The 12,427-nt window shown below is 43.5% G+C and overlaps 1 protein-coding gene across 2 annotated transcripts in view; it reads left to right on the top strand.

Annotated features, from left to right (window-relative positions):
- The window catches only part of ripor2 (RHO family interacting cell polarization regulator 2), a 57,211-nt gene extending 50,359 nt beyond the window's left edge, over window positions 1-6,852 (top strand). For both annotated transcript variants that reach the window (XM_030064018.1, XM_030064017.1), the window contains exons 13-22: window positions 108-860; window positions 1,168-1,352; window positions 1,618-1,780; window positions 1,916-2,048; window positions 2,873-3,034; window positions 3,619-3,804; window positions 4,839-5,041; window positions 5,173-5,256; window positions 5,803-5,893; window positions 6,381-6,852. In XM_030064018.1, the coding sequence (XP_029919878.1) occupies window positions 108-860; window positions 1,168-1,352; window positions 1,618-1,780; window positions 1,916-2,048; window positions 2,873-3,034; window positions 3,619-3,804; window positions 4,839-5,041; window positions 5,173-5,256; window positions 5,803-5,893; window positions 6,381-6,481 (2,061 nt within the window). In that variant the 3' untranslated portion in view covers window positions 6,482-6,852. The remainder of the gene's footprint in view (window positions 1-107; window positions 861-1,167; window positions 1,353-1,617; window positions 1,781-1,915; window positions 2,049-2,872; window positions 3,035-3,618; window positions 3,805-4,838; window positions 5,042-5,172; window positions 5,257-5,802; window positions 5,894-6,380) is intronic.
- Window positions 6,853-12,427: the final 5,575 nt, after the last annotated feature.

Raw genomic sequence — 12,427 nt, forward strand, 5'->3', positions numbered from 1 at the left:
TTCTCCACTTATTTTCTTTCTCTCATGCTCGTTTAGTTTTATATTCACTGATCGCAAACTCTTGTTCTGCCACATATATTTAGTCTGTCTATTGTCTCCGTCCTCAGTCCACCTTACCAGATGATGTCTTTGAGAATGGAGGTTGCGGCGTGGCAGAGTGCAAACGTCTGTCCTTCACCTTCTCCGACACGTCCGGCTCCACGCCCAGCCCCAGCCCCGCTCCCAGCTCGCACTCCCCAGGCCAGTCCAACCCTGAGATCACCGTCACACCCCCAGAAACAGACCCACAATCACAAATCCTCCCAACAAGAGAGGATTCAATTGCAGAGGAAAATGTCATGGAGGAAGAGGAGGAAGAGGAAGAAGAGGATGGGGAGACGGGAAGTAGAGGAAGCAGGGCCAGTGGCGGCAGCGGCAGCCTCGCCAGCGATGAAGCTGAAGTGGTGGAAGACTCGGAGTGGGAACGCACAGAATCCCAACGAAATTCTGGCTCCCACTGCGGCTCGGCCGCCCCGTCCCTGTGCTCTGACGGCCACCTCTCTGCAGTGGCTCCTGAGGATGTTTTCCTGGACCACGCTGACGAGCTCAAACCCGTGGAGCTTGACACAGAGGAGGGAGGCAGCCTGACCAGGCAACTAGTGAGGAGGTTGACTTCTTCAGAAATTGTGCCGCAGAGTGGGAGCTCGGATGGAGGAGGTGGAAGCTTGAGCTGGGCAGGGGAGGGAAGCCGGGCCTTCTTGGAGAGCAGCCTGGAGGAAGCCATCCAGAGCCTTCTGCTTAGGCTGGAGTCTCTGACTCAGCGCTGCCGTGAGCTTCAGGACCTGGAGCAGGAAGTGATGCGCCTGGAGGACCTGCTGAGAGTGAGTCAAGCCATAATAATCATCCTGTCAGGAAATGAACAGAGAAATAAATATCCAATCTGTGGGTGCTGTGTTTTCCTAGATGAATGCCAAAGCAGTTCCATGTGATAAAGTAATACATAAAGTGAATAATCACCTAAAAAGATTGATTTTAGCATTGTTCCACTTGTAAAAGAAATCTGGCCACAGAGCAGCAGTAATGCTGGCTACATCCAGGCCTATTAGGATTATTCTCTGGAACTATGCTTAGATGTAAAAGATGGTCAACATCTTCCCTCCTACATTCCTTCCTTCTCCTCTTCCTCAGTGTCGTCTCCCGGGCCACAGGAGCCGCTCGTCCAGCCTCAGTCTGACGGTGGAGAGCGCCCTGGAGAGCTTCGACTTCCTCAACACCTCCGACTTCGATGATGAGGACACTGGAGACGATAATGCCAACCTCACCATCCCTGCACAGAGGTCTCCTCTGTTTGACATGGACGGAGACAGGATCGGGTAAGTGGATCGAAAAGAGAGATGCACATTATATTGACTGACATTCCAGCTGAACTCATTATAGTATGGCATTTAACTGCTATTCATAAGTGTCTGTACAGCACCATGGCTCTTAATGAAAATGAAAGGCTGCCTTGTAGGTATCACGGGACAGTAACACATAAAAAATGAAGCAAATTCATGTTCTGAGTACTATTCACTAAATGAGTACTCCATGTTTTTCTGCTGCCCCTTGGTGGTGACTGTGTGCTTGTGCTTGTCTCAGGGGCCAACATCCAGAAGCCAGGGGCCACCTGAGTGAAGCCCTGACAGAGGACACAGGGGTGGGCAACAGCGTGGCCGGCAGCCCGCTGCCCCTCACCACCGGAAACGAGAACCTGGACGTGGCCATCGTCATCCATCTGCAATACTGTAATCACCTCATCCAGGTAGAGCTCGTTGTAACCCTGATTTTCTGTTGTGTCACAACAACATTAAAGCAAAAAAAAAACATGAAAGTGTTTTTATATGAATCGAGAGCATACCAGACAATAAGTGCTCCTTTGTTCTTTGTGTAATGGCAGTTGTTGGGCAGTGGGGTTGGTGTGTGGCAGCGTCGCTGTCTGCTCCACAAACTGTCGGGCCAGACTCAGCTGCTCGAAGAGCTCGGAGAGATCAGCGTGGACAGACTGGGAGCCATCACATCTGCTGCTGATGGTGGGTACCAACAAGTGACCGCTCGCTCAGTGCTAGTGACAAGCTTGCCAACTGCAAGTGTCTGGGCAAATAATGTAAAAAGTATAAACATCTGGTGGTTATTTTCACTGTTCACTTATTTAAAGGTGTAGCTTTTTGCCTACCTGTATTGCTTGAGATAGTTTCCAGGAATAGTCTATGTAACTGCATGTCTGTGTAAAAGTCTATATAATGCATTTTTCATGCACAGTTCAATAAAGGAAGAACTAAAATTCTGATAGTCATGCAGTGACCTCTGCAGATCGATAGGTAGTTTATCAAGGATTTCATCATAAGAGCTCTTGGCAGGCTCAGATGCCAAAATCAGCATACAAAAAATGTACCTCTTTTATCCTTTTCCATCATGTTGTTAGGGGAGTGTTTCAAGCTCCCCTTGGTTGGAAATAGGTCCCACACCCACTGACAAGGCAGAAAGAAAGATCTAAAAATCCAAGTCATAAAATTTCTATGAGCTCAAATTCAAAAACTGTAAAAATCTCCCAAATCCAGAGGGGAAAAAAACAATGAAAGAGACTCAAAATCCAATTTGGTGAACGTCTTTGACATTAAGAACTAAATCTGAAAGCTATTTTTCAGTTCAGTTACCAGAAATCCAGTGCGAGTCAAGTATTATTTGTGCACCCAGGAGGGAGAATGAGTCGGGCAGAATGTGATTTATGAGTGTTGTTTGAAAAAACTGAAGGCCATGCACCAACAACATTCTGGTGTGAAGGTTTTTTTTTTTTTTTTTTTTTTTACCTCTGTTGTGACTGTGTACATATTTGTCCTGTTTTCTTCTGTGCCAGTTCTCCCGGGGCTCGCAGAGCGCCCTGGGCTGATGACTCTGTGGTCAGAGTGTAGCGGATCAGTGGGACTTTTCCACACCACACTGGACAGAGTGTTCAAACACATGAATCAGCGCTACACAGCAACGCTGCAGGAGAGACACCCACACACTGCTGACACAGGTTGGTACAGTATCTCCCGGATCTTGTTTGCAAATTAGCTTTTTTTTCCCTACCAAATCAAGGTCACACCTCATTGCTCTATTTATTATCTCCAACAGGCATAGCCAGGAGGAGATCATGTTTTTAGATTGTTTTTGTGTGTGTGTGTGTGTGTGTGTGTGTGTGTGTGTGTGTGTGTGTGTGTGTGTGTGTGTGTGTGTGTGTGTCCACAGCTAATCTCCGAAACTATTGGGTCTATCAGCCTAAAATTTTACATTCATTGTATTGAAGAACCTTTTGTGGTTGTGGTGATTCAAAACCTCAGCATCAAGAGCAGAGCCTCTACTCCGGAGAAGGGGAAAATGGGGTCATTGCAGTGATGGTGAATTTCATGTGGATAAAATACTGTCAAGCATCTTTATTTTGCTCAGCTCCCATCGGCTTGAAATTAATCTCTCAGTGTTGATTCTTGGAATATTGACAGATGTTTACATACAAATTTCCAGTCCAGTACAAAGATTACATATCCAGGCTGTGCAAATGTGCGTTGTTTGGTATTTGAGCTGCTCTAAACACTGGAACCTTTTCCCGTCTCCTCCCTTCAGTAATTGGTGTCGTAGTAGGCGAGATGGTGGACCGGAGTGACTTGGCAGCAGCGACGGTGCACTCCCCCTGTCCGCCTGCCCCTGCACTGTCCCAGGACGTCCTCACCGTGTTTCAGTTCCACAGCTACGTCTTGCAACATGGTGTGCAGGATATGGAGACACACCTGCTGCATCTGGCCAGAGAAGGTGAGCAACTACACTTCCGCTTATCTGTTCCACTAAGCTTTGGCCTCTTGATCCTCTTCACTGGTTATCCAAGTGCCACTGAGAGCAAAGTGCATGTAGGTTTTCATTCTGATTTCACAGATTTTCATACTGTCAGCCAGATTGCTATAACTAATCAATGAAATGAGCTGTGTGTTTGGAGGAACTGGAAAGCTGCAAACACATGACTCACTACCTTACAACCATCTACCCACGAGGGGATTTAAGGACTTGTGTGCTCAAACATAAACATGGACACCCATATCACTGTCTTGTAAAAACTTTGCAGCTCCAATGCAGGTGACTTTTTTGTACTTCAGTGTACAAAAAAGTATGGGCTAAGAAAGTGTTGCAACCCATTTTGTAATAAAACTCTTTCAAAACCTCATTAGGTAAAGTCAAAACTGCCTCGTGGTCAAGCTGAAAAAAAAAAATGTATTTGATGTCAGTTCCTGAATTGTAGACATTTTGGAGATACAATATATGGTCTCTATCTAACAGCAACAATATGCAAACAAATTTGTTGATTGCGGCTCTGACTAAAACATGTGATGTTTGCGATAATGTGCAGTGCAGGATGATGCTCAAGATGGTTTTTATGGCATTGCTGTGCTTATAGGACAGTGGATGATGAGAATGCTGCAAATCAATGTTGTAGGATGGTGGTCATAAGCCACCCTCACATTCTTTTTTAACATGTCATTTTGTCTTATATTCCATGTTAAAATCTACTTTTTCTTCAAACAAGTGATGAGATTTTCCACTTGGATGAGATAATCCCACTTGTTTCCAATGCTAATCAACCTGTTTCCAGAATTTCCCTGAATCCAGTGGCTTTCCTTGATACTAGTGAGCTAATTTGCCTTATTCTGACAGATTTATACTTGTGAAACATGTGGAACTCCATTGGAAACCGATGGGATTATTACAGAACGGGCACCCCAGGTTGTTGCTGTACAGACTGCCACATTCAGGTTTTCGATTCTGACATGTCTGTCCTTCTGTCTGCCGCTCAGAGGTGTTTGCGGAGGCCCTGTGCAGTGGAGATTGTACGCGGTGTCTGTCGGAGCTGGAGGAGGTGTCGGTGCCATCCTTGTGGCCCAGAAGCAGCACCCTGAGGGCCCTGGCCTCCCTGCTCACTGCAGAGGACCTGCAGCTCAGCAAGGCGGCGGCTGACTACCTCTCCTCCGCAGCCTCACACTCCCACTTCAGGACAAAGGTGAGTAGAGAAAGAACAGTGTGTGTGTGTGTGTGTGTGTGTGCATATGTGTGTAACAAAGCAAACGCCATTGCAGCCAGTCTGGTCAGGTGTGACAGCTGTGTTTCACTGTTAACTGTGTGTGTTTCCAGGCGGTGGAGTGCTACACCCAGGCGCTGTCAGAGGCAGGTGTTCAGAGCCAGAGGGCTGCCTGTTCAGCTCTGAGCTGTCTGCAGGTCAGTGGCTCCACAGCAGCTGAGCCCTTCAGCCACAGTTGTGACACCAACAGGATTTGGAGCGGTTTAGGTCTCCGCTGGTGTTGCTCAAAGCTCAGTTTCTTTATAAGCAATGCTCTTTTATAATAAAATTGTACACAGCTGTTGGAGTTGTATCTGTTACCAGGCAGCATTATGGTCATCCAAACTCATCAGGACGTGTAAAGAACTAGTGGTTTTATTGATGTAACTCTCTTTCTCTTTGACAGAAGTTACTGAGGACATGTTTCAACCTTTTATTGCCAGCATACAGTCTGGATAGATGAACTTCTTCATCTGTTGCTTCTCCTTTATTTTTATGATTGAGTTACTTATGAACTATGAGGGCTATGGAATTCACACTGAGTAATATAAAATCTGTTCAGGATTTGTGTAATGTAAAAAAAAAAATAAGACCTATGTCCAAAATTAGGCTAGTAGATGCATTCTTTGTGCTTTCTCAGCTGACACCTTCACACACCTTTAATCACCTCGTGTCTGTCTGCCTGTCTCTCTGTGCGTCTGTAGGCAGTAGAGAGTATCAGAGCTGTGGTCGCCCTGTGTGATTCAGCTGATGAGGAGCTACGCCACGTAGCCATAGAAACCCTGCTCACACTCGGTGAGTAACAGATTCATGGAAAGCGAATGTGTCTCAGCTAAGCTTTGATTTGAATTCATGGCACGCAAATTTTCAGTTTGGTTTGCATGTGCATTTCATTCACACGTCAAAATATGCCTCACACCATAAAATATAAAAGGCTTCAACACTGTGTGCAGATGTTGCATGCATAATACATAGAGAAGTTCTAATTCTTAAGGTCATTCTCTTTACTTTATGCAAAGATATTTTACTCATCCTGCTTTTAAAGAGATACCTACCTACACAAGTATTACTACAGTGGTTGATTTAATTCTCCCTGTGTGTGTGTGTGTGTGTGTGTGTGTGTGTGTGTGTGTGTGTGTGTGTGTGTGTGTGTGTGTGTGTGTGTGTGTGTGTGTGTGTGTGTGTGTGTGTGTGTGTGTGTGTGTGTGTGTGTGTGTGTGTGCTTGTGTGTGTGTGTGTGTGCTTGTGTGTGTGCTTGTGTGTGTGCTTGTGTGTGTGGCAGGAGAGGAGGGTCGGCTGGCGTACGAGCAGCTGGACACGGTCCCGGGGGAAATAGTCCGTCTGGGCACACGGCGAGGCAACGCCGTCACCACTGCTTTCTGAGCCGCTGTGCCACCCCCGACATCAGAAATGATCACCCTTACCCATCTAGCGAAGAGAGCACTGTCCTTTCTCCCAGCCTCAGCCCACCCCTCACTCCTCACAGCGCTGTCGATGATTGATCATCACACTGATCTACTCATTGTTACAAGATGTTGATCAGTGATCTCAACCTGTTTGATCACAGGGGTGCACAGACTGAATATCCCCACACTGCTGCCACCACTTTTGATCACAGCTCTGGTTAATACTGCCTCCCACACAGATCTAACACCAAACAACTGTCTTAACCACAAAGACATACACACCCCACGCCCCCCACGCCACACACACACTCCTCACCTCAAACTTCCACACTCCTTCCTGCACTCCCCTCCTGCACACACACACACACACACACACACACACACACACACACACACACACACACACACACACACACCTTTCCCTGCTTTCTGAGCCAGGCAGACGGGTCACCTTGAGTTGAACTGGACAGCATGGACTTAACTGGACACCAAGCCTGTGACGGCCGCTCCAAAGACTGTGCAAACTGGAAGAACCTGAGCAATGCATCTTCACCCTTCATACAACCACTATCACACAGCCATCTGCCACTGCACACGATATCTGTATCACTATGATTATTCAAATGATTGTCATCTTGCTTGTTACGGTGTCAGTTGTTACCCAGTATCCTGAATATGATCTTTGTATAATCACTGTTTGTCATATGTTTTAGTTGGTGGTTCTGCATTAGCGTACATTTCTCGGCGCTTTTCGAATTTTTGCACTGCGACAGGCATGTAAATATGGCATATTTTACACAGCCGGTGTAATGAACGTGGCTATATTCAAACTGGATTTTTATGTTCTGTTTTCTAGTACGTTCCATTTTGAGTTTCAGGGATTCTTGGTGCAGTTTTACTGCTTTCTGGTTAAAAAAAACAAAGCATGTTTTTGAGGCATGGAGGACCATTGATAAGTCGGGGGTGGTAAGAAGATGTACTAAAGTGAGGTTACTGTTTAACACAGCTCTACCATCAGTTTACAGTTTTAGATGACCAGTCGAGGAAAAAGAAAAACTTGTGAAGAGAGGTGAAACAGGTCAGCACAGCGCCCAAGGTTCACTCACAGTTTGGTTGAGTTGTCTCATACTTGGAGTTTGACAAGTGCAATTTTTTCTGTACATATGTGTTGTTGTTTTTTTTGCACCCAGCTGACATGAGAAGGCATTTTTGAAAAGTCCGTTTTGACCATTTGAGCCTTTATATGGTCAGGCAGGCAGGTTACACAGATAGGCTCTTTTGTAAATGTATTTTTCCTTTTGTTTTCCAGATACAGGTGCAGTCCAGGGCTATGGATTAGGTTTATGATGGTGAGCATGCACTTTCTCCACAAGTGTACAGAGAGGCTCCTGTGGGCGGAGTAGAGATGTAGCCTCAGTTTGGGCTACTTGGGCAACGATACATTAGCTGATATCACAGTTAGACATTTATCTTTTCTTGTGGAAGTGTCCTGCTCGGTACCTCTCGGGTCAGTTTCCCTTGCCCTGCATTCTAACCTGTAAAATATGCGCGAAAATTCAAAAGTGACCCAAGGTCGGCAACTAATTCCCACCTTACCCGGTGTAACTGTACTACTGAGTCTGGTGCTAGTGCACAACAAATATCAAGTTTGTTCACTCACCTTATTTATTGTTTATTTACACATTGTGATTCTAATATTCTTTAGAGTTATACTTTATCATGTAATAGTGCAGATGATCTCACATTATGTAAATGAACTGTATATTTATGTTCTATTTTGGATCAGGTCTAGCATTTGAAATATTGTTTATGGTTTAAAAAAAAGGCCTCAAAGTTATTACCATGCAAATAATCATATGTTTAACTTGAATTGGAGTTTATTTTGAATGGTTTATATTAGATGGATGATTATTTTGGAGATTATGATAAAGTATTTGCTAATAGTCTAATAGTATTATAGATTTCTTTTCCCTAAAAGGTCCCAATCATAATGGGACAGTATATATTAGAAATTTTACTTTATTATTGAAGAGACTTACTGTAACCAAAGGTGAAAATAATACTTTTAAAACAGTCTTTTAATAAGAAGTCAAAATTCATCATGATGAATGTATTCTGCACACAATATCTGCATTTTGGCCAGAATACTCCCAACTTACCTTTTAAAAGCACAACTTCAAAACAAGACAAACCCAGTAATATTGGAATCTTCTGTAACATTACATTTGGTTCTAACTGCACAGTCCAAAAGCCATATTGATTAAAAAAAAAAAAGTGGTAATATTTTTGTGAAATATGTATTTTTTTCTTTTGTATTATAAGCTGTAAATGTGTGAAAGTTGTTACTAAAAACTGAAGATGGTATTTAGTTTTTTTTTTTTTTTTTTTTTCTATGCTGGGGCATAGCCTCATGCAAAACATGATCTTTATTTTAAGTAACAATTACTTTTATTTGGCCTCTCCCATGATGTGAATAGCATTACAGTATTTTGCTATGATGGTATCTGTTTCACCCACTCATCCAGTGTCTTTGTTCATCTTTTGAGTGAGCTGCTTTCTTTGTACAAAATACCTGTTGACCAGTGTTACAAATTAATCTGTCGGCTCAGTTCAATCCCAAATCATCAGACGAGCAAGCTGGCAAAATGTGCACATATTCTTTATTTAAGAATGATCTCCTCGAGGCCAGACAGTTTTAAGAATAACGGTACAATTTGCTAAGATTTGGGATTGAGCTTTATGCACATTTATGGTCAATGGCTTCAGTACTGATTGCATTAGTTGCATACTACCTTTCTCCATCTTGTTTAGCAGTATTTCCTCTGCTCATCGAAAGTTGCAATAAAGTTTATTTTTGCATAATTATGAAGACAGTGTGTTTGTACTTTAATGATTCAGCGACATCTTTTTGAAAACAAGCAACACCTAACTGAAAACTGATCTTTCACTTTTTTTGTCCGTCGAATGTTTTAAGTTTCCACAGGTTTTCTACAATATGAAGAAACTCACCTTCAGGAGCATATTTACTGGACGTTTCTGGCTTCAAAGTGTTCAGTTTGCCCTCAGACATCACACACAAGCCACACAAATACACACTGCACAATAGCCATTACACACAAGTTAGATCAATTCATAATACTGCTGTAAAAATCTCACACTGCAATGAATAATGGTGGTTGTTTTCTTCCCCTCATAACAGCCTCCTTACATGAACACAATGTAAAGACACAATGCACATATAGATTTCAAAACGTGTACTGTAGAACAATACACTGCAATTGAGTGGAAAAGTAAATGCACTATAAAAAAAAATATGCAACTGACCAAGACTGTAGAGAACAGTACATGCTGTAAAATGAGTACCTGGTACTTACCATATAATGAAAAAAAATGATATAGAAAGAAATTACATTTATTGTGCATCAGCATCAACAGGGTGAAAACTCCTTGTGTGCCTTATCCAGCCCTGGAAGCCTCAACTGTAATATCTGAACAAGCTTCCTCATGGCCTGGAGGACATGAACACTGATATAGTGACATTGACTTTATCATAGACCTTCCACCACCATGCTGGGGAAAAAAGTAAAAAAGTAAATCTATGGGGTTTAGGAGTGGGAATATGCAGGGAGAAAGATGTTGCTGAATCCTGGGTTGTTAGTGAGTCGGTTGGTGGAAACTGACTTTGTCCCAGATGACAACACAGTGTGGCTCCCTGAGGTCTGGCGAGCTCACAGACCACCGAGGACATCCTGAGATCCTGATTGGTGTGGGAAGAATTTTGACCATGTTTCCACCTGGAGAAGTGTGCTAACTGAGTTCCAGTGCTTTCTACATGAGCACATGGAACAGCAAATGATGGTTTGTCAGTTTGTTTGTTTGTTTGTTTTTCAAAAAGAGCGACAAATCTGGATCATGTGTGAAAATGGGAATAGTGTCGAGAAATGTGTTGTCTTCCAGCAGATGGTGTTATGATTTGGGATGTTTAGGCAAGAGACTTAGATGTGTGTAAGTAATCCAAAAAAATAAATAAATAAATAATAAATACCAAGACCTGGCAGGGGGAGGTGTCGACAGATTCAGCTTGGCGCAGTGACAGTTTCGTGCCAAAAGGCTTCGCCGAGGTGCGCCAAAAGCTCGCCTCCTGAAACCACGTCTACTTTCGGCGCAAGGCGCAGCGTGGCTGGCGCAGTGGAAGTTTGGCTGACAGGCGGGCAGTGCGCACACGTCACCACAACCTCACAGGCAGGTTTCCAGAATGTCAGGCACATTAACAATGCAATAAATACCCACAGAAACCACTATTCAATGCTACTATCTCAGTCAGCACATAAACGTATCCCCATATCGACTGTGCCGTCACAACTGATGTCAGATCAAAGGAGATTGGCACCGTTTGGCAGCGTAATGGAAACCCAACCTGATCACCTGTCAGTCAAACAATGTGTCCCATACAGTGATGTCTTTTTTCCAGTTATGGTGTCTGGCGCTGCCCCTGTTAACTACACAGTTTTTCTTCCATATATATTTAAATATTCCACTCTGGGTTTTCGTTATCCGGTAATCACCGGACTATGACTGGTAAAATCTGCCAAAGTCCGGTAATTTTTAAATATCCGGTGAAAATATTCACAATTTGAATTTTATTAAAACAGTCAATTTCCACGTAATTTTATTTGTAATTAAAAAAAAAATAGACTGCGTGATCCCTGTCTCCGGTGTACCAGAGGGAGAGAGAGGGTTTTTTTTCTGCAGAACCAGATCAAAACAGCGCAGCAAAGTCGCCTGGGGCAGAACAAGGTCACAAGACTGATGCGCATTGCAAGTTGCGGAGAGACACTTGAGACTTTTGATTTTAATTCAGCTGCTGAATTAAGTTTTTATTGCATCTATTTGATTTCAAGTTGGCAGCACGCCGCGTTATTAAAATGATATGAGCCCGTTTTTTTGTTTGCAAATTGTAGTTGCAATTGTATGCAACGTTCATGAAGAGCACAGGCTTGTGCAATATTTATTTATTTATTTTAGACGTTACGCACGTGAGTCAATTGACGGCACTAATTTAATTTGATACAGCCTGCTTTTCAATAAAAAGATTACGCTATAAATTGACATGCCTTGATATCATTCTTATATAGCCTGCATATAATTTTAAGCTCAGTAAATTCAGATAATATTTGACCGGAATTTCAAACATTTGTCCGGTAAATTGAAAACCTGCCGGTCACGTTGTCCGGTGCCAATTTTTTCTAACGGAATCCCTGATTTGCCCTGCGATGGACTGGCGACCTGTCCAGGGTGTTTCCTTGCCTTCGCCCTATGAGCGCTGGGATAGGCTCCAGCACCCCCCCGCGACCCTAGTGAGGATAAGCGGTTTAGAAGATGAATGAATGAATGAAACCCTGATTCCACACATGTCGAAAATGTAAAATGCATCGGTTCCTTGCCAGACACTGGCCGTTTAGAACAGCGAATGTAAAAGCTTTCATGAACCGGATTTTGTTTTAATCTCTAGTGTGTTGTTGCATCAGTAAGTGATGGAGTCGAAAGTTGCAAAACAAACATGTAGGCTATTTATATGAATATGGCGAGGATTATCCTTTGAGGTAAAAACATTCATTAAAAATGGGGGCTTCACAGTAAAATTTTTATTTGCTCGTAAAAATCAATAACTTTAACAGACGGTGACAGAGCTGGAAAAAAAGAGATGCGAGGCAGGCAGGTAATGGAAAGACAGGGGACTCAGGAATTTAAGGATAGATGCATGGATGGATGGATGGGTAGTTAGATGGATGGGTGGACAGATGGATGGCAGGTAGCTCCAGCAACATTGCAGCAGCCAAGACTGGCCTCAGTGCGTGTGTGATGCGGCTGCTCTCTTCGTCCATGTCAAATGTGTAGACTACCACTACGCCTTCGCGCAGCG

Source organism: Myripristis murdjan, chromosome 11 (genome assembly GCF_902150065.1).
Source record: "Myripristis murdjan chromosome 11, fMyrMur1.1, whole genome shotgun sequence".
NCBI lineage: Eukaryota > Metazoa > Chordata > Actinopteri > Holocentriformes > Holocentridae > Myripristis > Myripristis murdjan.